The following is a 26,809-nucleotide window of genomic DNA, read 5'->3' on the forward strand; positions in this document are numbered from 1 at the left end:
CCACCTGCCCGAGTGCCCGCACTGGACCCTGTGCTCCTTGACTTCAGAGCGTGTCTGCTCACCAGGGCTTTGTACTGTATTGGCCTCAAGTAAGCATTCGGAATGTTTCTTCAGTGAGCAGACTGTAGATCCCCTGGGGGAGGGCATGGCGACCCACTCCAGTGTTCTTGCCTGGAGAATCCCGCGGACAGAGGAGCCTAGCATGGGGTCACAAAGTGCCGGACACAACTGAAGCGAGTTAGGACGCACACACGCACAATCCACTCACGTGTGACCCTGCCTAAAAGCCTATGAAATGAGCAAGGGGAAGAGGAATGTCTTATGGCAGCAGTGGGCCCCAGCATCCCTGGTATGGCAGTAAGTGCCCTGAGGTCGCCTTCTGGTCGGGCTCTCCAGGGCTGTGAGTCCGGGTGTCAGCCGGGACTGAGGGGTTCAGAGTGGAGGAACCGCTTGATGAGAAACAAGGGACCAGATTTGCTGGTTTGTTCTAATGAGGAGGGCGCGAGAAAAGGAGAAAAGTCAGACACCTGATGTGAGACCAGGGGTGGGTGAGAGAACCACCTCCCGGGGGTGGAGGGTGGGGAGGGGTGAGGGATGTTCCCGCTTCCAGCGTCCTTTCCGTTGTTGCCGTGCCTGCTGCCCTCTGCCTTCCCCGAAGTCTTCGCTCAAGTCTTTTGTGCTCAGGAAGGCTTTTTGCGTGTGTTTGGGTTTTGCTTTTGTCTTTCATTCCCTGGTGGCTCAGATGGTAAAGCGTCTGCCTGCAATGTGGGAGACCAGGGTTCAGTCCCTGGGCTGGGAAGATCTTCTGGAGATGGAAATGGCAACCCACTCCCGTATTCTTGCCTGGAGAATCCCATGGATGGAGGAGCCTGGTAGGCTACAGTTCATGGGGTCGCACAGAATCGGACATGACTGAGCGACTTCACTTTCACTTTTGTCTTTCATAAAACGCAGAGAACGACCCAAGCCTCGCTTGGTTGCTTGCAGTACAGAACCACGATGACCTTCAGGCCTAGGAGGGAGCTGAGGGTGTCTGTTGAGCACCTCATGGAGCCCTGGGCTGGGGGCGTCTGACTTGCACAGGCTGAGGGTCTGCAGGACTCAAGCCCGTCAGTCTAAATTCTCGGGAGCTGGCAGGCCCCTGCTGGTGACGGGGATACGGCCATATCAGCAAAAGAGCAGAAATGAACACAAAATGTGGGTCGCTAGTATCAGGATGGTGGGATTACAGTCGTCCCGTCCCTGAGGCTTTCTCTGTCACAGGTCATATAAAAGAAAAGTTTTAAAAAGAGGAAGGTGCCCACAATGCCGTGATGTGATCTTGCTCACACCGGCACTTGGAAATTAGAGATTAATGTTAATGTCTTTACCACTGAAGGTGCTGGAAAGGGGAAGGTGAAACTAATTATTGAGGAATAGGGAATTTGGGCCAGGTTCGAAACTTTTTTCTTTACCAAAAATGGGAACTTTTTCATTAACTTGTTAGTTTTTGTTTCCCTCTTTTTTTTTTTTAAATTGATGAGTTAATGTCTCATGAAAAAAAAAATCAGTTAAGTATCTGAAAATTGGCAAAGTTTTGTGTTGACCATGTTTAAGTTGTAGAAGTTGAAGTATTCTGCAGATCATAGATTTATAATAAATTATAGCTTCATTATTTGTTTCATTGGCAATAGACTAGAATTTTCTCTGCTTCCTTTTGCATTGACAACTAAATCTCAACTAAATGTTGCTTTTTATAATTGTTCTCCTTTTCTTTTGAAATGAAAAAGTCAGAAAACCATTGACAGGGGCGTGGTATACAACTGCTGTGTCTTGCATGTATGGCTGTTAGCTAAGTGTTCCTTGTTGGCAGCAGATAGGATTCAGTGTTGGATCATTACACTGTTTGTGTGTTCTCCTCATTTTTCGATTTCATGCATCTAGTTGTAGTTTTAATCACAGCAGACTGATGTAATAAACCCTGGTGGCGTTTTACCATCTTACAGTGGGCAATACAAATCAACAAGTGCATGAAGTATCATGTGTCCTTAATTAGCGCATTTTTCTTTTTGGGTAAAGGTATCAACTGAAAAGTGGTTTGCTTGGGGGAGCATGGAATTAGGAAAAAAGGGGAATGGTTGTACGTTCTAATAGCTAAAGACAGAAAAGGTCAAGAGCACAGTACAGCCGTCTCCAGGATGGGGTGTTCCTTCCTTGGGAGCCTGGTGTTCGAAGCTGTTGGTTAGGTTGTTCACAGGAAAGTGCTAGAAACCACGGCCCAGCTGGGCACCGTTTCCTAGTTCTCCTTTTGTCCGGTCTGTCTTTGTTCTTAAATATTTAATACTCTTTAACTATTTTAGTCCTTTTGCTTGTTGTGTGCTGTGTTCAGTCGTGCCCAACTGTTTTGCCGCTCTATGGACTGCAGCTCGCCAGTCTCTGCCCGTGCGATTTTCCCAGCAAGAATACTGGAGTGGGTTGCCGTTTCCTCCTTCAGGGGGTCTTCCTGACCTGCCTCTCTCACATCTCCTGCATTGCAGGTGGCTTCTTTCCCTCTGAGCCAATGGAGGAGCCTTCAAATCCTTCTACCCTGCTCACAGTTATTTTTCATAGACCTCACTTCATTGTCTGTTGTACACTTTAGCCGAGCTGATTTCTGAGGCATCTGACTCTTGTGTCAGGGCCCAGCTTCTCTGGCAGAAGCTGTTTGTATCCATTAGGAAGGCTGCACATGATCTTTTCTCCTGACCATGAAGCCTTAACATGTCCTTGTCTTCACTCTGTCCTGTAGTCCTTCTCTCTGACCCTTTCTGACCAGCATCCCATTGTTTATCACTTTCTGAGGGATCCGCTCCCTAAAACACCCCCCAGCCTTTGCCGTATTCCCTTTGTCCGTGGGTGTTCTCATTCATCTGCCTTCCAAGCTGGAAAAGTTTCATAGGATTCTTTCCCATTTCCTTAACTCCTTCCCTTTATAGCTCCATTTCGTGAATAAAACTATCTGTATCCATTACTTTTCAGGATATTATTTTGTTTTTCCATCCCCACCTTTGTACCTTGACCTCCCTGTGTGGATTGGAGGCTCGATTTATTTATTTTACTCATACAACTTTCATTTATTCATACAGCAGCAACTCAGGATCACCCACAGGGAAGAGATTCGTTGGGCTGGGTATTTGGGATGGGGGAGGTGCTGGGAAGTGTGGAACTTTCTGGAATTCACAGGGAAGACCGCTGTGCCTGCCGCTCTGTGTGTGCACCAACCCGGAACCTCTCTGACCCCCAGGCCCTATTGTTTAGGGGTTTTCATGGATGTTTCTTTACAGGCTTGATGGATTGAATAATGGCCGCTGGGGATTAACTCACTGTCCAGCCCCTCTTTCTTCCCCTGGGGTGGGAAGGCGGGCAGAGGGTGGGGCGGAGAGTCCCTGGTGTCCGCCACCAGCCCCATCCTGCAGCTGTCAGGGGTCCTCAGCAACAAGCCCCTCGGTAACTTACAGGAGACTCTTATCACTCTCAGGAGATTCTTAAGCTTTTAGGACTAAGACCAAATATATATATTTATCATTGTATCACAGCGTGACTTCACTGATGGTCAGTTTTCAATTGACATTTGTCTTTCCTTGGATTCTATACATTGTTCGATTTCTAGTCCTTTCTCTGGCCCTTTTTCTCCTTGCGTCCTAACTCTTGGTCATCATCAAGATTTGCCCTCTTTTTGTGATCTCCTGAAGAGTTTTCCTCTTAAAACTTTAGCCCTTGTCCCCTTTTAAAAACTCTGGGCATTGTAGGGGAGGAAAGAAAAAAACTCTTTTCTTCACTCTTCTGAATTCTCAATTTGGATTCCTGTAACAGAAGACAGTTAACAACAGAGAAGTATATAAATTGATTTCATGTAAGTTTTATGTTACTTGGCGACCTTCATGAGGAAATAAAGACTTAGAGAAAGGGTTAAACCTGAGGTTTTTAATATTAGGTTTAATGAAAAACGGAGCCTCATGGGAAAAGGGTGTGGGTAGTGAACTGGGGGAAGCTTAGCGGGTCCTGTTTGTTCCGATTCGTCTCTGTGTCCCTGGCTTGAGAGGTAAGGGTACTCCTTTCCTCTGGGTGTGGGGGGAGGGTGCCCTTGCACAGGAGGGTCTGGGGGTGACTTCAGGAGAAGGTCAGAGAGTCCTTGCCTGCGCTGTTTCTCAGATTCCTCCAGCCTAAAATATCCACTCTGCCAAGGTCCTGTGCTTCGGGGTAGTGTGTCCTGAACCCCATCCACGTGCTGTCTGTGTCTGCAGTTTCTTGTCTAGAACTGCCCACACGAGAGCCCTTGGGATGGCATGCCATAACTTCAAAACCGACGTGGAAACCCCGGACTTCCCCTTCCAACTTCCCTTCAACTTCCCCTTTCAGCGAGGTTCTGTCAGTAACTGCCACTCACCACGGTTTCTTGGGGGAAATGGAGCAGAAGTTCAGGTAGTTTGTCTCTGAAAGTGGGGAGCCCTGTCCTGTCTGCTTTTGTAGTCTCAGCTCCCAAGTCAGGTGTTTGGCAGATGCTCCTTGAAGTGAGCATCTCAGCGATTCTTCACACACACACACTATTTTACTTACTTGTTGTTGACTGTGCTGGGCCTTCCTTGCTGCGGGCTTTTCTCTAGTTGGGGTGCGTGAGTGTCTCGTTGCCGTGGTCTGTCTGGTTGTGGACCACAAGCACCCGGGCCCAGGGCCTTGAGGAGCAGTGGCTCCCGGGGTCAGTTGCTCTGCGGCAGGGGGATCCTCCTGGACCCCCGGAATTGAACCCATGCCTCCTGCGCTGGCACGTGGATTTTTTACCACTGCGCCACCAGAGAAGCCCTGTGTCAGTGACTCTTAGGGTCGTTATTCCCTCTTCCTTTTAGTTTCTGTCGTTACTTGGACTCGATCCTCATGAGCACACATCCAGTTTGTTGCAGTAACCTCCCAGCTTCTCGTTCCCGTCTTCCCTCACTCTGTCCCCATGACCAGCACGCTGCTGCTGGAGTAGCCTTCCTGAAGCCTTACTGTGGTCTTGTCAAGAGCTTCTGTTACTTATGGATTCAATATTTTTGATTCAGTTAAAACTAGTCTGGCATTCTAGGTTTGGAATCAGCTCATTTCTTGTATCTGTTTTATGTCATGTTTTTACTGTTTTCCCACATGTTTATTATAGCTAATATTCTCTGGTAGGAAAATATGTATTCCTACTTATGCTTTTGTTCCAACCCTTCTTCTGGTCCAGAAACTCCCAGCCATTCTCTCGTCTTGGCTAGTTTAAATCCTGTACTTGTTGGCTGCAGACCTAGCCCTTGGTTCAAGTGTGAGGAGGCACCTGGTAAGTGTTTCTTAAATGAGTGAATGAGGACCAGTGTTCTCAATAAGGCTGTCTGGTAGCTTCACATGATGCTGATATTTCCTTTAATATCCACAGACTCCATAGTCTTTTCTATTAAATTCCATTTTCACAGCTTATTGCAAATTTAATAAGTTACTAATTCACTGAATAAAATCTAGTATATGAGTGCCTCAGTCCTATACCAAGAAACCTACTTGAAATGGCTTCAGAAGCATTATTCTCTTTATTTCTACTTTAATTGTAAAGGTGCTTTTAAATTAAGCCTTTCGCTTTAGCATAAGTGAATCATTGGATCTAATAAAATGATTTCAGCACATGCTCTGTGCAATTACATGTGTGCAGCTTAGCAGAAACTATGGCAACAGAATAAAAAAATGTGTTGTTACTGATTCTTTTCCTCCGTGAGAGTGGGATGTTCCAAGTTAAATATCTCACAACCTAAAAAAAAGAATTATAGATTATGTGCTTTACAAATTACATTTGATAATAGAATTGCCTGGAAAGTTAAGAAGCATTTATCAATCGTTTGTTTGTGGCTAAAATCCTAGAAAAACATGCCAAAGATTAACGATAATTATCTTTGAGTGGTGGGACTGTGGGAGATTTTCAGGGTCTCTTTAGGCCTATTTATACTGTTTGTCTACTCAAAGTTTGAATGTGGGTTATTTTATAGTAAAAAGCAAACAAAAATGCTAATTTGAATTTGGGAGAAAAGACAATGATCTTTTTAGTGTAAATTTATTGTTTTAAAGTTAGATCAGTCGTGTTTTCCCACAGTGCACATATCTGCATGAATATTGTAGGAGAGGCTGGAGGAGTCCACTTACAGGGTAAAGAGTCACGTATTTTATAGCCGTTGGATAATATCAGATTTTTCCTTTGAGAAGTGTTCATCAAGCTTTTCTAAAGAGAGTTTTTGAATTAACTGAAATTTATTAGAGTTGCGGCAAACATATTTTTGAAAAATCCATTGACTTCTTGTAAAGGGTTTAGTTAAATTTAATCTTAAAAATTATTTCCTAACCAATAAGAATTCATTATAGGAGGATACATTATAGGATAATAACACTAATCAAGAAGGGAAGGATTTTCTCTTTATAAGTTTATTTGGTTTATCTTCACTCTGTCATGCAGGACGTTTCATTGTGGTGCCGATTCCTTAGTTGTGGCAGGAGGCATGTGGGATCTTAGTTCCCCCACCAGGGACTGAACCTGTGTCCCCTGCATTGTGAGGCAGATTCTTAACCCCTGGGCCACCAGGGAAGTCCCTGGAAGGGAAGGATTTTCAGTGGGAGAGTCCCTAATATTTTAGTAAGAAAAAAATTAGTTAAAATTGCTTTGTGAAACATTGAAATTATTCACACCTGTCCTTTCTAAATGATTAATATTGTACTAATGTAAAAAATCTTCAAATTCTTTTGATGAGAGGAGACTACCTAAAGAGATAGGCCTAAAGTAGACCTTGAAAAGTTCAGAAATGTTTATTGTTTTAGTTGACGTTTGCTAATATTTAATAACTCATATGATGTGGGCATCAAAATGGACTGCAAGGAGATCAAACCAGTCAATCCTAAAGGAAACCAGTCCTGAATATTCACTGGAAGGACTAATGCTGAAGCTGAAACTCCAATACATTGGCCACCTGATGTGAAGAACTGACTCATTGGAAAAAACCCTGATGTTGGCAAAGATTGAAGGGCAGGAGGAGACGGGGACAACAGAGAATGAGATGGTTGGATGGCATCACTGACTCAATGGACATGAGTTTGAGTAAGCTCCAGGAGTTGGTGATGGACAGGGAAGCCTGGCGTGCTGCAGTCTGTGGGGTCGCGAAGAGTCGGACACGACTGAGCGACTGAACTGAGCTGAATAAGCAATGATATGATCATACTCTGTGCCAACTAAGTAGCTCTAGACTACTTTATTAAAGTTTGTTGATATTGTTTGTTATGTATTTGTGAAGAGTTTCTATAGGCAATGTTTCTGTGGGAAGTTAATTCTTTTATATAGAATTTAGGAGCTGAGGATGAGATTTTGGTGCAATTAGCTATTATAGCTGGAAATCCAGAAATACCCAAAGTCTGCTCAGTCATATTATTCTTATCCCTCAGGAGTCAGGAGGAAACTGTCTGCAAGAAAGAGTAGCTGGTGGGACTCAGTACCACATTGTCTGTAAAAGCTGAGCAAGCTTCCAACAGGCCAGTACTGAACTCTCCTTAAAAGCGGCATTGGTGCATGTAGCTTACCTCCGTGAGAGCTCCTGCTTCCCTCCCAAACCCGCCTAATCATAATCTCGGGACCAGCATGTTGAGCTGTGTGAGTCCGAAGGTTTAGAGAGGAGAACACACAATGAGTGAACACCAGGTCCCAAGAGAACCTCCACCCCCACTTAGTAACCATTATATAGTGAAAGGAGGCATGCAAGAGAATGGTCTTCTCAAGAGATCAGGCCAGGCCAGAAGCTTGAGGCAAAAAAGGAAAAAAGAACAGGCCTTGGATGGAGACTGTTCTGAACACAGAGACTCCGATTACTACTGAGTGTCCCCAGTCAGAGTTATGAACTCTTGAATAATGAGTGACTTCTGTTTATCTTCGAGAAGGACTAGACAGAGAGTCGCGCAGAAACATGCCTGACGCAGGTGAAGGAGCTCCTGCAGCCACGATGAGAACCATCTCCTTCCGCACATGAGGACGGCAACGGGCAGTTCTGCCTCTCTCGGGTACAGATCTGTTTCTGGTAGTCTGGTCCCAGACATCCAGGTGGCTACAGTTCACATGACATATCATTCTGGACTTTACCGAGGCAGGTAGATGACTCAGAAATACAAGTTCCTTTAAGTGGCTGGTGTTCATTGTGCCTCTGGGATAAAGTGAAATGTGTAAATATTTTAAGTCTTGTTCTAATGAATGTCAGTAGCATTGCTGGGAAGGTTGAGCTCTTGCTCTCAGGTTAACAATTTAATTAAGAGAAATATAGTTTATTTTTACTTTCATGCTCAAAGACTTCTAACTACAATGAAAAATAATAACAGAAATGAGAACCATTTAGGCTGTTAGGCTCACATGCTTGACTATATGTTTGTTATTGCTTGGATTCCATATAACATCATATTTTTGTTTGCTTTTATGTGTTTTGTCATTAACACAATGAAAAAAATCTTTTTAATTAACAGTATTCCCCACTGTGTAAATATGATAGAGCCTCCTGTAGATTTACTTCCATATGTGTGCTTACTTACCATGTCTAACAGATATGATGTAAAAGAAAGAATCATATAGATATTAAGTTCATGATCCCTGAGATGGGCCTATATTGTATCATCTTTAAGATTTTATTTGCTCTTTGAAGTTAATTTTCACAGGTAGTAGTTGAAGTGAAAAGCAGAAAGTGCTAGTTTATTTGGATGTTGACTTAGGAAGAGCATTACTTCTTGTAATGTCAGAATAAGACCACCTACTAGAGAATTACCTTGCAGAAAGTAACTATGAAAACTGGACTTAATAGAAAAAGCAGTGTTTAAGGCACTTGAGAGTGGACAGAAACAGGCTCTTAGGGAGAGGACACAGTTGAAGGAGGTGGGGAAGGTAGCATTGTCTTTTCACTATTTTTAGCTTCAGGGTGAGTATAGGTCGTATTCTTTGGACTCTGATGAAAAAATAATAGTCTCTCTGGTCAGAGAAACTAGGAAACTAAAGTCAGAGAACCTTGGCCACTGAAGATAGTAGAGGAATCCCTGAGAGAGAGGAGCCTCAGAGTAGGGAGAGTCCTCAAATTTTGTGTACGGAAATTTGTGCGTTTACTTCTGAACCATGCATGAATACAACAGTCTCAGAACAGCTTGACTTAAAAAATGAATCTGAAGTGGCCTAGAGCTGCCTTCTAAGAAACTGATTTGTAATTCAAGTCAGGCCAGGCAAAACCAGGATATTTGCCGGCTAAAACAAAAGAAACTCTTGCTGGAGAAAAATAACAATCTTAGAGTTTTCACAAGTTAGCATTTAAGGGTTAATGTTGAGAGTACAATAAAAAATTATCCTACATAGGAGGGATCAAGAAAATGGAACATATCCCAAGAGGAAATAAAAACAACTGAATCCCAGCCTGATATGCATGAGATACTGGCAGTAGCAGACAAGAATTTTAAAGCAGCTCTTAAAATATCCTCAATGAAATAAAGCAACATGTTCTCAGTGAATGAAAAAATAAAAAATCTTATCCGATAAATAGAAACAATGAGAAAGAACCACATGGAATTTCTAGAAATGATAAATACAATGTTTGAAATGTAAAAATCTAATGGATGAATTTAACAGTTGAATAGAGATGTTGGAAGGAAATGTAAGTGGACTTGAAGATAGAACAATGGGAATTAATGTGAAGAACAGAGAAAACATTAGAAAAACATGAATAGAGTCTCAGGGACTTCTTGCTGCTGCTAAGTCGCTTCATTCGTGTCCAACTCTGTGCAACCCCATAGACGGCAGCCCACCAGGCTCCCCCGTCCCTGGGATTCTCCAGGCAAGAACACTGGGGTGGGTTGCCATTTTCTTCTCCAGTGCATGAAAGTAAAAAGTGAAAGTGTAGTCGCTCAGTCATGTCCGACTCTTAGCGACCCCATGAACTGTAGCCCACCAGGCTCCTCCGTCCATGGGATTTTCCAGGCAAGAGTACTGGAGTGGGATGCCATTGCCTTCTCCACAGAGACCTCTTAGTATCAATCAATCAAACATACGTGCAACTGCAATCTTAAGAAAGTGAGGAGAGTGGGAATGGGATAGAACAAACATTTGAAAAATTAAGGCAAAAACTTCTCAAATTGGATGAAAAACAGAAACTCACAGATATAAGATACTCGGTAAATGCCAGGCCAAATGAACCCAAAGAAGGTCATATCATGTCTGGAAGCAACCTAAATGTCCATCAACAGAAGAGTGGATAAAGAAGATTTCGTGCATATCTATAATGGAGTATTACTCGGTCAAAAAAAGAATGAAATAATGCCATTTGCAGCAACATGATGGACCTAGAGATTTTTTCAGGCAGAGAAGTACAAATATTATATGATATCACTTGTATGTGGAATCTAAGAAAATGGTACAAATAAACTTATTTATAAAACAGAAACAGAGTTATAGGTGTAGAAAAAATTCTTATGGTTACTAGGGGCAAGAGAGGGGGAGGGGTAAACTGGGAGGTTGGGATTGACATACGCAGACTGCTGTATATAAAATAGAAGACTAAAGAGGACCTGGTGTATAGCACAGGGAGATCAACTCAGTCCTCCATAATGACTGTCATGGGGAAGGAATCTTAGAAAAGAGTTCAGCTCACTTCAGTTGCTCAGTCGTGTCCGACTCTTTGTGACCCTGTGGACTGCAGCGCACCAGGCCTCCCTGTCCATCACCAACTCCTGGAGCTTGCTCAGTCTCATGTCCATCGCGTCGGTGATGCCATCCAACCATCTCATCCTCTGTCTCCTACCACCTTCAATCTTTCCCAGCATCAGGGTCTTTTCCAGTGAGTCAGTTCTTTTCATCAGGTGGCCAAAGTATTGGAGTTTCAGCTTCAGCATCAGTCCTTCCAGTAAATATTCAGGACCAATTTCCTTTAGGATGGACTGATTTGATCTTCTTGCAATCCAAGGGACTCTCATGAGTCTTCTCCAACACCACAGTTCAAAAGCATCATTTCTTCGGCTCTCAGCTTTCTTTACAGTCCAGCTCTTACATCCATACATGACTACTGGAAAAACCAAAGCTTTGACTAGATGGACCTTTGTTGGTAATGTAATGTCTCTGCTTTTTAATATGCTGTCTAGGTTGGTCTTAGCTTTTCTTCCAAGGAGCAAGCGTCTTTTAATTTCATGGCTGCAGTCACCATCTGCAGTGATTTTGGAGCCCCCCAAAATAAAGTCTCTCAGTGTTTCCATTGTTTCCCCATCTATTTGCCATGAAGTGATGGGACCAGATGCCATGATCTTAGTTTTTATGTTACGTTTTAAGCCAACTTTTTCACTGGCCTCTTTCACTTTCATGAAGAGGCTCTTTAGTTCTTCTTTGCTTTCTGTCATAAGGGTGGTGTCATCTGTGTATCTGAGGTTATTGATATTTCTCCTGGCAATCTTGATTCCAGCTTTTGCTTCATCCAGCCTGGCATTTTGCATGATGTACTCTGCATATAAGTTAAATAAGCAGGGTGACAGTATGCAGCCTTGACATACTCCTTTCCCAATTTGGAACCAGTCCGTTGTTCCATGTCCAGGTCTAACTGTTGCTTCTTGACCTGCATACAGATTTCTCAGGAGGTAGAAAAGAGTGAATATATGTATTTGTGTATCTGACTCACTTTCAGGTATAGCAGAAAGTAGCACAACATTGCAAATCAACTGTACTCCAATAAAAATTAAAATAACAAAAAAAGGACACATCATGGCAAAACTGTTGAAAGCCAAAGATAAAAAGCAATGTCGAAAGCAGTAAGAGAAAAATCACATGTTTCAGACAGAGAAGCAATATCCACGTAATGACTAACTTTTACTTTATAAACCAAAAGAGCAGAAGGACATGTTTAAAGTGCTGGAAGCAAAGGGAAAAAAAGCCTGCAGTGCAGTATTCTCTATCAAAGGAACATATCCTTCAAGAATGAAGATGATTCTGGTGGTGATGATGGCACAACCTTTTGAAGACACTAACAACCACTGAATTATATCCTTTAAAAGGATGGATTTATGGTATGTTAATTATGTCTCAATAAAAATTTAAATCAAGGTAAAAGAATGTCTCATTCAGATAAAACAAACTCAGAGAATTCATCACTGGCCCTACAAGAAATGTCAAAGGATGTTCTTCAAGGCTGAAGAAAAGTGGTACCAGATAGAATTTTGAATCCTTGAAAAACAAAGGTCATCAGAAACTATAAGTAGCTGGAGAACTGTAGAAGTCTCTCTCGTTATTATTTCTTTTTTTTTTTTTTTAATTCTAAGTTATTTTATTTTATTTATTTATTTTTGTCTTTTTTTTTTTTTTTAAATTAGTTGGAGGCTAATTACTTCACAACATTTCAGTGGGTTTTGTCATACATTGATATGAATCAGCCATAGAGTTACACGTATTCCAAGCAAAACTCGTAACAGTGTGAAGTTTATAACATACATGGAAGATATTATAAATCCCATATAATGTGTAGTGGCAATACCAGGAAGGATGTTGAAAAGTTTTTGTATTTCATGTGAAATGGCACTTTTTTTCAATTGTCAGAGAAGTGTGAATAGTTAGAGATATATATTGTACTCCTTAGAGCAATAACTACACAAATAATGCAGAGAAGTAAAGCTAAAATTTGATTGAAGATTGAAATGAAATTCTAAAAAACATTCAGATAATTTTTTCAAAAGTCAGGAAAATAGAAAAATGGAACCATACAACAGAAGTGACAAGTTAAAAATTAATAATAAAATGATAGACCCAAACTCAACCATATCAGTAATTATATTAGACTGTTAATAGATTAAACTATTAACCTAGTAGTTTAGATGAAAATAAGTGTTATAGATTGAACACTCTAGTTAAAATCCTAGCAGGCTTTTTGGGGTAGAAATTGAAAACCTAATTCTAAAATTTATAAGAAAACACAGGACAATCTTGAAAATTGTCTAGATTGGAGGATTTATATTGCCTGATTCAAGTCTTACGATAAGCGAGGCAGTGAGCTACTAGCATAAGACGGCACATAGAGCGTTGGAACAGAATAGAGGGTCGTGAATTAAATCCACATTTACATGGCAAATTGATTTTTGACAACCAACATAAATTGACAGTAAAAAAAAAAAAAAAAAGGTTTTTTTGTTGTTGTTTTTAAATGGTACCAGAACAACTAGATATCTATATGAGAAAAAATGAATCTTGAACTTTACCTCACACTATACAAGAAAGTTAACTCAAATTGGATCATAGACTTAAATATAAGAGCTAAAACTATTAAATTTCCAGAAGAACATTTTAAAGAACATCTTTGTGACACTGAGTAGGCAGAGATGTTTTAGAATCCAGAAAGCATAGACTATAAAAGAAAAAATTTACGACTTCATCAAAATTCTTAAAATTCACTCTTAAAAAGACACAGTTACACAGATAAAAAACCAAACTATAGAATGGAGAATACCTTTGCAAAACATGTGTCTGTCAAAGTACTTTTACATAAAATATGTAAAGAACTCTTACAACTCAACAGTTAGACAAATAGTGCTACAAAAAATGGGCAAAAGATTTGGACAGTTCACAAACACAAAAAATACAAATGACCAGTATATCCATGGAAAGATATTCAACATGTCATGAAGAAAATGCAAATTAAAAGCATCTTGAGAATGTGGAAAATTTGAAAAAAAAAAATCAATGTTAATAGCAACAACAAAAACCCTCCTGAAACTAATAAGCAATTACAGTTTTATTACAGTTTTAGGACACAGGATTCATATACAAAAGTCATCTGCTTCCTACCAGCAATAAACACGTCGGATTTGAAATTTAAAACAATACCATTAAAATTTGCACACACACCCCCCAAAATGAAATAGTTAGGTATAAATCTAAGAAAATATGTAGGAGATCCATGTTAGGACAACTGTAAAACTCTGTTGAAGGATACCAAAGGAGAACTAAATAAATGGAGAGATAGTCTATGTTCATGGATAGTAAGACTCAATTTGTTGAGATATCAGTTCTTCCCAACTTGGTCTGCAGATATGGTCTATAGATTCAGTGCAGCTGCTATCAAAATCCAAGTATACATTATTTTGTGTAGATCAACAGACTGATTCTAAAGTTTCCGTGGTTAGGTAAGAGACCCAGAATAGCCAACACAATGTCAAAGGAGAAGGACAGTTAAGAGACTGACACACACACTACTTTAAGACTTACCATCACACTTGCAGTAACCAAGACAGTGTGTTATTGAGGATGGAATAGGCAGATATAGCAATGGAACAGGCTGGAGAGCCCAGAAATGGACCTATATAAATATAGTCAGGTGATCTTTGACAGTGGAATAAAGATAATACAGTGAAGCAGTAGTAGTCTGCAACAAATGATGCTGAAACAACTGGACATCCACATGTAAAAACTGAATCTAGTGAGATACCTTACATCCTTCACAAAAATTAAAGTGCTTTATGGACCTCAATGTAAAACATAAAACTTTTTAGTCCTAGAAGATAACAGAGAGACAGCCTAGATGACCTTGGGTGTGGTGATGACTTTTAAGGTACAACACCAAAGGCATGATCTGTGAAAGAAAGAATTGATAAGCTGGACTTTATTAAAATTGTTAAAATTCAAAAATTCTGTTCTGCAAAAAGTGTCAAGAGATTGAGAAGACAAGTCACATACTGGAAGAAAATATATAGAAAAGATATCTGATAAGTGACTTATCTAAAATATACAGAAACCTCTCACAACTCAACAATAAGAAAATAAACAACATGATTTTTAAAAATGGGCCAGTAACCTTGACAGACATCTCACTGATGAAAATACACCCATGGCAAATAAGCATATGAAAAGTTATTCTACATCATGTGTCATCAAGGAAATGCCAATTAAAACAACAGTGAGATAATCATTGCACAACTATTAGAATGACCAAACCTCAGAACACCAAGAAAACCAAATGTTAGTGAAGATGTAAAGCAACAAGAACTCTCATTTGCTGTTGGTGTACATGCAGAGTTGATACAGCAACTTTGGAAGACGGTTTGGTAATTCCTTTTAATACGAAATGTACTTCTTCCACATGGGGCATGTCGTCTCCTGCCAAGGGTGGTGTTTCTTGGGTGACCGTGGCATTGCTGACGGAGCTGCTTGTTCTTATCTAGTTTCACGTTGGCTCATTTTAACAGACGGAAGTACCTACAGTGTCGTAGGGTATGTGTCACCTGTGTTAGCCTCATGGTCTGAAGTGTTTAGCTGTAAAACAGATTCTTTAATAAACCAAGTCTTTTGTCACTGAAGTGTTCTGAAGTGTATACCTTGGTGTTCAAAAAAAACACTTGTTAAAGCAGCTTTTCATCTTCTGCGATCTACTCTTTAAACCTTTCCTCCCCTGTAGTTACTGACTGCATGTGCCAGGGCTCTAAAGTTGAAGTGTGTTAAACTGAACCAACCTGATGGGCATCACTGTCCACACGTCAAAGTGAAAGTGTTAGTCACTCAGTCGTGTCTGACTCTTTGTGACCCCATGGGGTGTAGTCTGCCAGGCTCCTCTGTCCACGGGATTCTCCAGGCAAGAATATTGGCGGGGGGGGGGGGGGGGTGGGGGTTTGCTGTTCTCTTCTCCAGGGGATCTTCCTGACCCAGGGATCGAATCCAGGTCTCCTGCATTGCAGGCAGATTCTTTACCATCTGAACGACCAGGGTTGTGTGTACATAGGGCTTGTCTTTCAAAGAAAAGTGTTTAGAGTAGCAGAATGATAAGCCTGTCCAGACATGTTGTAAAGCCCTTGAAAAAGTAACTCAGAGCAAGTATTGTGAATGGAAGTCACATTCTGCTTAAAAAGTCAAATTCAGATGAATTTAAAAAAAAGGAAAACTTGAAGGTACACTTACAGCATGACCCAGCAGTTGGACTCTTTGATATTTACCCAAAGGAGTTGAAGTCTGATGTCTACACAGAAACCTGCACAGAGGAATTTTAGGACAGTAACTACTGTGAATGATACCACATACTACAGTGGTGGATACATTTGTCCAAAGCCATAGAATGAACATACACCAAGAGTGAACCCTAATGTAAGCTGTGGACGTTGGGTAAGAAACCCTGTCACAGTTACATCTGCTTGGGCCCCAGCGGAGGCTAAGACAGGACGGCGTGAAGCGTTCTGACGAGCTTGCTCTCTGGTCACTTACAGTGGATCCTTGACCTGGCTGAGCTGCATGGGGCCACGGGGACTCTTCTCTCAAGCAGGTACTACCTCTGAGCTTGTTGACTGGAATCTGACCATTCTTAATTAAGGAAAGGCCAGGAAAGATAAATTCCCAGAGAAACTTAAGGTGGATAAAGCGTGTTATTATAAGCCTAGGGCTAAATGCTTTTCAAGGCCAGCATTGTTGGGTTTCTCTAGGTCCTGGGGCTTGAAGTGTGAGGGAGGGAATACCCTCTCCCCTTCCACCTCAGCTCACCAGGCACACAGAGTAAATAAACTCGGCAGCAACTGAGGCCGGGAGAGGAGGTTCTCCAGAGAGCACACCCTGAGGAAAGCAGGGCTGACCGCCTCCTTGTGGGGGCCTTTACCACAGTGACCGCTGCTCCCCAGGCGCAGAGGCGTCCGTGCAGCCGTCCATCCTGAGCGCTGTCAGTTCCTTGTCCCCAGGATTGCAGGTTGGGGCAGCCTTGAGCCCTCTCTGCAGGTTTCATCTGTGTCAGAAACCAAACAACAGAGAGAGTAGATTAGAATGAAAACAGGCCTTCACGGATCATCTGAACCATCTCTGTGAAAGATCAGGCTTTCCTGGATGGTATGCTTTGTAGAACCAAGTGTCATTAATCGATGGCCTCTTCTAATTTCCTATGAGAAAAATTCTGTGGTTAGTTAAAAAAAGGCTGAAGTGACTGTGTACCAAAGGGTAGTTCCTTATCTCCCTTAGTCCAGCTGCAAATATAGATATGGGAGAAATAGTATATGTTTTGCAGGAAAGGGGACCCCTTCCAGGGCCCAAAACTGGGCTTTTGTCTAACACTCGGAAATGAATTGTCTGAGGAGACACATGTGCTGACCATGCAACAGATTTTATTGGGAAGGGGCACCTGGGCGGAGAGCAGCAGGGGGAGGGTACCCAAGAGGACCGCTCTGCCACGTGGCTCGCAGGTTTTTTGGTGATGGATTTGTTTCCGGGTAGCCTTTAGCCAATCACTGACTCAGAGTCCTTCCTGGTGGTGCATGCCTTGTTCAGCCAAGATGGAGGCCAGTGAGAAGGATTCTGGGAGGTGGTCAGCCATGTGGTGTCTCTTTTGACCTTTCCCGCACTCTTCCGGTTGGTGGTGGCTTATCAGTTCCTTGTTCCTTACCAGGATGCAGATGATTACTTTGGTGCCTGGCAGGGTGGGTGATTTCAGTCGGTGTGCTCCCCCTAACATTTGGACAGTGCTTTTGGAAAGCTGGGCCGTTACACGTCTCCTTGTAAATAAAAGATGACACCTAATAGAATCAGGAGTAATAACTTTTAACATGTGACTCTTTAATAATGTCTTAAACTTGAGAAGTTTTTGAATAAAATAACAGAACTTAACATTCAATTACAGCACTAAATAGCAGAACTTTTAATGTTCATTTAGAGCCAAGTCATTATTTCAGAAGTGATGGTTTCCTGTGAGCTTGCTTTTTCTGTAGTCTGCGTGACAGACTACAGGAGGGTATGCTATTGTGTTGATTTTAAGATACTACCTGTATTTTGGGTGTTCATTTCACATGTATGCTGAAGCCCGTGTGAACTTGAGGCACGGGCCATGTACACTGATTTGGTCTCACTATGAACGTATGTGTTACTAGTCAAACTCTTAGGAACTGAAATGGGATGGTGGTTTCTGCAAGTTTGGAAGAGAGGGAGAAGAGTCATTGTTAAATTTGTTTTGCACAGTGAAAAAATTCTAGAGCTCTGTTGTGAACCATGTACCTAGAGTTAACACTGTAGTACTATGTTGTATGCTTAAAAATGGTTAAGATGGTAAATTTTGTTCTGTGGTTAATTGTGACCACAATTTAAAATGTTTTCTTTAAGTTAATGCATTTAGTTAAATTTTGGAAAGATGCTGACATTGTTTTTCCCTCTGAAACTTTTAATTCCAGTTAAAAGTTCTTAGTCTAATTTTTTAAAAAATTATAGTCCCCAAAGTGAAAGTGAAAGTTGTTCAGTCGTGTCCAACTCTTTGCGACCCCATGGACTGCATAGTCCATGAATTCTCCAGGCCAGAATACTGGCGTGGGTAGCCTTTCCCTTCTTCAGGGGACTGAACCTTCAACCCAGGGACAGAACCCAGGTCTCCCATGTTGCAGGCGGATTCTTTATCAGCTGAGCCACCAGGCAAGTCCAGCAGTCCCAAGGCATAAATTTATTTGCAAACAGTAATCGTCTTAGTTGAACACAGCTATGTGTGAATTATGCTCACATAATCATCACAAGGCACTAGGTTTTCATCTGCCATTTTATTATGAACATTTCCAAGTATAATGCAGAGAATCTGAAAGCATTCTATGCTGAAACCCTGTTACTCACCAGGTTCTGCAGTTCACTCTTTGTTGTACCCTCTTTATCACGTGTGTGTGCGCTCAGTCACGTCTGATTCTTTGCGGCCCCATGGACTGTATCCCACCAGGCTCCTCGGTCCATGGGATTCCCCAGGCAAGAATGCTGGAGTGGGAATCAAACCTGCATCTCCTGCATTGCAGGTGAATTCTTTGCCACTGAGCCACTGGGAAGCTCTTCTTTATCACATATCTTATCATACCTGTATTCTCCCATCAATCCATCTTTTTAAAAATACATTTCAGTGTAAATTGCGGGCCCCAATATGTTTTGAGGGCAGGCATTTTTTATTATCCCCATTTTACACTAGAGGGATCTGAAACAGAAAAGTAATTTTTTTTTAATTTTTATTTTTTTTATTAGTTGGAGGCTAATTACTTCACAACATTTCAGTGGGTTTTGTCATACATTGATATGAATCAGCCGTAGAGTTACACGTATTCCCCATCCCGATCCCCCCTCCCGCCTCCCTCTCCACCCGATTCCTCTGGGTCTTCCCAGTGCACCAGGCCCGAGCACTTGTCTCATGCATCCCACCTGGGCTGGTGATCTGTTTCACCATAGATAATATATATGCTGTTCTTTCGAAACATCCTAGCCTCACCTTCTCCCACAGAGTTCAAAAGTCTGTTCTGTACTTCTGTGTCTCTTTTTCTGTTTTGCATATAGGGTTGTCGTTACCATCTTTCTAAATTCCATATATATGTGTTAGTATGCTGTAATGTTCTTTATCTTTCTGGCTTACTTTACTCTATATAATGGGCTCCAGTTTCATCCATCTCATTAGAACTGATTCAAATGAATTCTTTTTAACGGCTGAGTAATATTCCATGGTGTATATGTACCACAGCTTCCTTATCCATTCATCTGCTGATGGGCATCTAGGTTGCTTCCATGTCCTGGCTATTATAAACAGTGCTGCGATGAACATTGGGGTGCACGTGTCTCTTTCAGATCTGGTTTCCTCAGTGTGTATGCCCACGAGTGGGATTGCTGGGTCATATGGCAGTTCTATTTCCAGTTTTTTAAGAAATCTCCACACTGTACCATTACACGCCAGTCAGGATGGCTGCTATCCAAAAGTCTACAAGCAATAAATGCTGGAGAGGGTGTGGAGAAAAGGGAACCTCTTACACTGTTGGTGGGAATGCAAACTAGTACAGCCACTATGGAGAACAGAAAAGTTAAGTAATTTAAGATTACAGAGCTTTTAAGCAGTAAAACTAGGATTTGAACTAAGTCTTTTTAAATCATGTCTTTCTAATCTGCTGGTTCACACAGTATGGATAGGTATTACCATAAAAAGTAACTTGTGGTCCAGTAAATTTGACAGATGTAAGTATCTCAGTTTTGAAGATCCACATGCATATTTTCATGGTGTAGTATCTGTGAGGTTCGGCATGAAGGAAACTTGTGAAACTTTAAGCTAACTCTTTCCAGATTCATTCAGCCTGAGCACTCCTCCCCACCTTCCCCCAACATCACACTTCTCAACATCTCGTAGAGTGGGACCAGAATTCAGTGGGGTACACTGGAAAATACTCATAATATTATAAGATATCCTCATTTTGTTTATTCCAGAATGTGTTTTTGAAGAGTTTATGTTTTTAGGCATAGTTCTAGAATTTTAGACTGGTAGAGCTCTCAGAATTCACTGAGATCAGCGCTTTCACGTCAGGGACGAGGGCGCTAGGACTCAGCGTGGTCAGGTGCCAGTGCTGGCTGGTCGTGGGCTTGGTGGCAGAAGTGGGTGGGGCGTACAGCCTGGGGCCTGGGCGTGGCGCTTATAGTTGGTAAATGTTTGTTGAATAAATGAATACATCTTCTGAATCTGTCCAGTTTTCTTCCTGCATGTCTATCTACATATTAGAATTTGTGTTCATTTTCAGTTTATTTGGTCAGTAGAGAGTCCTATAGCACTTTATTTTTATGGTTGACCTTCAATACAAATGATATATAGTAACAAAATTCTAAAAAAACATTGTAATATGTGAGATACAGAAAATTACGTGAAGCATAGCTGCACTGTTTAATAAATAGTGATCAAGCGAAGCCTTATTTAACGTTCCAGGAAATAAAGCCCTGCGGTACATCAGAAGCCCCGTGGACTGTCTCCTGTTACTCATCCCCTTAATTGTTTATTTTTTCTCTTTCTTTTTTTAGCTAATTTAACCGGACATGCAGAGAAGGTGGGGATTGAAAATTTTGAGCTCTTAAAGGTCTTAGGAACTGGAGGTAAGTCTCAAGTTAATTCTTTTTTTTTAAGAGGAAAAATAAAGCACTTGATATCCCTATGACAAAGGATTGAAATCCCCAACACAGAAATCATTAAAATTTTAAAACAATAAGGAATCCGTTAGGAGAACTGTCAGAGAATGTGAGCAGAGCTTTCATAGAAGAAATACATGGTATCAATGATCTTATTTGCAAAACAGAAATAGAGACTGAGATGTAGAGAACAAATGTATGGACGCCACGGCGGGGAAGAGGGCGTGGTGAGATGCGTGGACAGGTGTGTCCCACTGGCGCTGAGTGTGAAACAGGTGACTCCTGAGGACCTGCTGTGTAGCTGGGGGCGCCTGCTCGGTGCTCCGCGGTGACCTAAAGGGGAAGGACTCCAGGAAGAGGGGACATGTGTATACGTGTGCCTGAGTCACTTTATAGTAGAAACTAAAGTGAAAAAGAGAAGAGATACAAAAGGCAAATTTAAAAGAATTGGTAAGGATAAAAAACAAATCTCTCTTACGCTGCTGTTGGGAGTGTACATGAATTCAGTTTTTATACAAGACATAATATTTCATAAAGCCACTAACATTTATGGAGAGTTTGTTACTGGCCAAGTGCTCTGTGGGATGTGGTTTATACTGATTGATTTACTCAGTCCACACTCAACTTTATTGATAGCCCATGCTCATCACTTTTAAAAATGAAAAACTCAAAGCTCTTCAGAAACCTAACAATATGAATTTGCTTAAATGACCATGTACCTGTATGTTCTATTATCTGTACAATAGGATTGAAGTGATCTGTATTTACTAAAGTTTTTGAAAGCTCTCCATAATATAGTAAAGTTGAAAAAAGACTATAGAAGAGAATGTATAATATACCATTTCCATAATATAAAAATTGTGTGGCTAAATATCTACATGTAAATATATAGAAAAATTTCTGATCTGTGCATTAAAATGATAAGAGTGTGGCTGTCCCTGGGTGGGAGATGTTTCTTGGTTTTCTGATTTCTACTTCTTTCTGCCTTCAGGATTTTTACTATCACTATCCTTGCTTATCTGAAGTTAGGGCCTCACGGGCATATGACTTGTGCAGGTGCAGAGATCCCAACACTAGAAGAGCCTCATGTTTGATTTCATGCTCTACTTTCACCCTTCTGAAATTCTAAATAGTTTGTGAACAAGATGCCCCACATTTTCATTTTGCACTGAACCTGCTAATTACATGGCTAGTCTTGTCAGCATGTAAATTTATCTAATCAGAATCCCAGAAGGAGCAAATAGAGTGGGGAGAGGTAAATATCCAAAGAGAAAATAGCTGAGCATTTTCTAGGATTGATTAAATATATGAATTTGTAAATTTAGGAAACGGAAAATCTCAGACAAGTATTACCATAAAGGAATTCTTACATAGATCCCTGAGAGAAACTGATGAACACCAGAGACAGAGAAACACCCTAAAAACTGCCAGGGAGAGAAGACTGACTTTTGGAGAAACAACGAATAGATGGACAAATGGCTCTTCAGCAGCAACCACATGAACACCATCGCCGTGTGGAAGAATGTCCAAACAATCCCCAGAGAAACAACTGTCAACTTAGAATTGGATTCCCAGCAAAGCTATTTTGCAGAAGTAAGGGCAAAATAGACATTTTCAGACTTAAGAAAGCTGAGCGTGTTTTCCACCAATGCATCCTCACTAAAAGATACAATTTTAGGGAGAAGGAAAGTGATCTCAGGAGAGATTCTGAGATGCAAAAACTGTTGGTGAATAAAGACCTAAACAATGTTGATTGTTTAAAACCATAGTCAAAATGTCTTAATTTGTGGGGTTAACAACCAGAAAACCAAAACATTGGACAAAAATGGCACATAATTTGGGAAGTGATAGGAATTTAGTGGTCTGAGGTAGTGTTTCTCCAATTTTTACATGCACATGAATCTTGAAATGTGTAAAACACCAAATTGATTGAAAAAAGAATAGAAAGCCTGAATAGTCCTTTAATCCTTAAAGAAACTGGTCAGTGAGTAAAAATCTTCCTGCTGGGAAAATGTTTGGTACAGTCTTTATTTGTTTATTCACTTCTGTGTGACTGCTCCAGGTCTTAGCTGCTCTCTCCAGGTGCAGCGGGGGGGGGGGGGGGGGGGGGGAGTGCTCCTCTCCAGGTGCAGCAGGCGGGCTCCTCTCTGGCTGCAGGCTGTTGGCCTTCTGTTGCCGAGCGCAGGCTCTGGTGCTGAGACTCAGTGGTGGGGTGCACAGGCCAGGTTGCCCCATGGCACGTGGGAATCCTCCCAGACCAGGAGTGGACCCCTGTTCCCCACACCGCTGGCAGATCCTTAACCACTGGACTATCAGGGGAGTCACATGGTAGTTTCTAAAGTGAGTTCTGCCAAACCTTCAAGGCATAGATAATGCTGACCTTTCACAAATTCAGAGAACAGAAACAATGGAATTATTTCTTCCAACTCATTGTATAAGGCTAGCATTACCTTGATTCCAAAAACACACAGAGTATGAAGAAAAATTATAGGCCAGATTTCAAAACCAACTTTGGATGGATTTTCTTTCAACATATTTAGCACTTTGTCTCATTATTTACCTCAGTTTTTTGGAGCAACTTGGCCGTAGACAGGTCTTTAAGATAATTCAGCAAAGGTGAGAGAAGAGTTTAGTGTAACGCTTCACTGTGTTTCCACCTGATGCTTCTGCCTGTTACTGGGCTGTGTTAGCCATGGCTTCTGCCTTTCCTTTTTGTCAGCTGGCCGTACCCTGCTCTTGGGAGAAGATGGAATCACTGCTAAGTGTCATTGTAGGTATTTCTGTATTTAAAATCACAGTTTTGATGACTAAATGGAGTAGGTGGAAACTTTTATTATGATTATGATAAAATCTCAATTTTTATTCAGAAATTTTACCACTGAGCTTTCAGTTTCATTGCCTTTTAAAGATAATTTTTCCCCAGAACTACTTAGGATAATAGAAAAGCCTCATCAGATGCTTTTAATGTGTCCTGTCAGGCTTTCTTTCGAAGTGGAACTGAGAACTCTTCTGATGATTTAATTTTTATGTACTTTGAACCAGAAAAAATTCTATTCATCCAGTATCTTCAAGACTTCGTGGAATATTGGAAAATGAAAGATTTACTTTTTGACCTCATATTTAAATACATTTGATATTTATGAAAAAAAAAAAAAAACCAAACTTTTACTCAAGAGTATTGATTTCTGTTTTCAGCTATCTTATTTCTTTTGATCTATTGCTAATCTGCTGATCAGTTTCCTAAGCTGGAAACTTGCAAATAATACTTGACCCTTCTCTATTTTGACTTTTTTATTTATTTCTCACAAAAATCCTGTAATTTTTCTTTCAACATGACCCTTGGATTTACCTTTTGTGTTCTCAGTGCCCTAACTTATATTACCTCGTTCATGGATTGTTGAGAAGGTTTTTTTTTTACACTGGACTTTCTGCAAGTTCTCTCTCCCATTTTATGCATTTTATACATATCTTGTTATAAATAATATGCACCCTCATTAAAATTCATCATTATTGTGCTATTCTTCTGTTTCAGAACTTTTAGTGCCTTTTCTTCTAGTTAATTATTCATGTCCAAATTCTTTTCTTGCTTTCAGGCTTAGCTGTTTCCTCCTGTCTTTCTCTCCAGTTACCCTGATATTCCGCCGACTTACAAGTCTGGCTGGTCCTTTGCTCCCCTGCAGTTCCGTGTCTTTCCCATCCCCTGAGGCCCCGCCTTATCGCCCTCCCCAGCTTCATACTTTTCCTCTTTCCCGCCTGTCCAGATCCTGCGCAGGTGCTTCCTTCTCTGAACTGTGGCCCTGGAAGTCCTCGGTAGGGAGCACGGCCCCGAGCTGCTCTTTTTCTTCTGGATTGTGGACTCTTAAGGTCATCGTCGTATGTGTTTCCAGCCCTGTTGCTGCTCCCTCCCTGTGGTCTGTTCACTGTGTGGAGTTTAGCAATAGTCTAATAACTGGCAGTTCAGTTCACTTGTGTTTGTCTCTAGTGTTGTTCTGGAAGTATCTTTGTTTCTCTTTTAGAATTACATTGTCTCATGATGAAATTTTGGACTGTGGGAGTAGTGATTCTGGTTTTCCTTTTTACCTTTTCTGCTGCCTTCCTTTTGACCATTTTGCTCCATCCAAGTACAGAAGAAAGCCTTTAAATGGACTCACTGTGCATTGTTAGTCATTCTGGTGTTTAATGAAGTGGAGCATGTATTCTTTTTGAATTTTCTTTATTCATCATGGTTGATCTGTATTTCAGAGATTTTTTGTCATTGTGGCAAAAAAAAAGGATAAATTTTGTCATGTAACTATAAAGGGTGCATTTGAGTTGATTTCTAATTGTGGTGCATTCATAGCTGTGAGGTACTTGGCCATCAGTGATGACTTGGAAGACTCAGGTTTGAATCTTGAGCTAACCGTTGCCTACTTGTGTTCCTTGGGTAAATCACATGAACTCTGTGAGCCCAAGTCCCTATTGGCCAAAGTTAATGGTACCTATCCCACGATGCTGTTACAACATCAGTGAAATAATCAGTATGAATCGCCAATTGCTAGATAACCGCCAGTTATGATTATTTATTCAACAGGGGATTCTACTGTAAAGCTGTACCCTAAATTAGAAAAACAATTATTTAGGACTTCTTCTCAAGGACAGATTACTAGTTCTTTCTTGTAGTCACTTTGTTAGCATGTCTGGGAATAATTCCAACTAAAGTTATATTTCTAATACTAAAAATCTAACAAATATCTCATAAATGTTATTGGCAGCTGAATCTTATTACCATTTCTGAAGAGCTGATTTGTGTATTGTGTGTACATGCGCTTAGGTGCTTGGTCGTGTCCGACTCTTGGAGCCCATGGACTATAGCTCGCCAGGCTCCTCTGCTCATAGAATTTTCCAGCAAAAATACTGAAGTGGAGTGCCGTTTCCCACTCCAGGGGATCTTCTCAACCCAGGGATTGGACCCACGTTTCTTGTGTTTCCTCAAAAATAACATGCCAAATGAAGATTGTGTTTCTTTGTTTTCTTTAACTTTTCAAACATTCTAGGTTATGAACAACCTTCTATACGTTAGGTTAACAGTCTTACGCTAAAAGATGCACCTGTGTTCAGTTGCTCAGTCATGTCCGACTCCTTGCGACCCCATCAGCTGTAGCCAACCAGGCTTCTCTGTCTAAGGAATTTTCCAGGCAAGAATACTGGAGTGGTTGCCAATTCATACTCCAGGGGATCTTCCAGACCCAGGGATCGAACCTGAGTCTCTTTTGTCTCCTGGATTGGCAGGCAGATTCTTTGCCACTGTACTACCTGGGAAGCCCCAAAATATGCATAAAATATGCATAAAATGAGTAATAAAACATCTAGATTGCCTGACACATAGTAAATGCTATATAAACTATATATGTATCTGAAAGGGACAGAAGCCTAGATTCTAAAAGAGCTAGTATAGTGCGTTATCAATGTCTCAGATTACCCTGATACATAAGTGATTGTCATCTCTTAACAAATACGTTATTGTGAAACCCAAAATATGTCCAGCAATAAATAGGGACACGTAACCATCAAAGATCTTCAAGTTTCAGGCTGTGCCTTCCTAGTCTTTCTCTGACTACAGCCGGGAGTCTTTTTTCCTAAGTGTAAGTTTGATCATGTCACTTTTATATTCAAAACCTTGCACTTCATTCCCTTTGCTCTTGGGGTTCATTCATTCACATGCATTTGTTAAGAGACAGGTACTGTTTTGGGTACCGGGAAAAGAGTAGTGAGCATTTTTTAAATTGGAGTGTAATTGCTTTATAATGTTGTCAGTTTCTGCTGTATAACAGTGAATCAGCTATATGTATACATATATCCCCTCCCTCTTAAGCCTCCCTAGTGAGCATTTTTTAAAAAAGATATATTACATACAGACTTGCAGGTTGAATA

The 26,809-nt window shown here is 41.0% G+C and overlaps 1 protein-coding gene across 1 annotated transcript in view; it reads left to right on the top strand.

Annotated features, from left to right (window-relative positions):
- The window catches only part of RPS6KA5 (ribosomal protein S6 kinase A5), a 186,658-nt gene that overhangs the window by 39,003 nt on the left and 120,846 nt on the right, over positions 1-26,809 (top strand). Inside the window, exon 2 of the mRNA XM_043919775.1 lies at positions 20,795-20,866. Coding sequence (XP_043775710.1) covers positions 20,795-20,866 — 72 coding nt within the window. The remainder of the gene's footprint in view (positions 1-20,794; positions 20,867-26,809) is intronic.

Source organism: Cervus elaphus, chromosome 12 (assembly GCF_910594005.1).
Source record: "Cervus elaphus chromosome 12, mCerEla1.1, whole genome shotgun sequence".
Taxonomy (NCBI): Eukaryota; Metazoa; Chordata; class Mammalia; order Artiodactyla; family Cervidae; genus Cervus; species Cervus elaphus.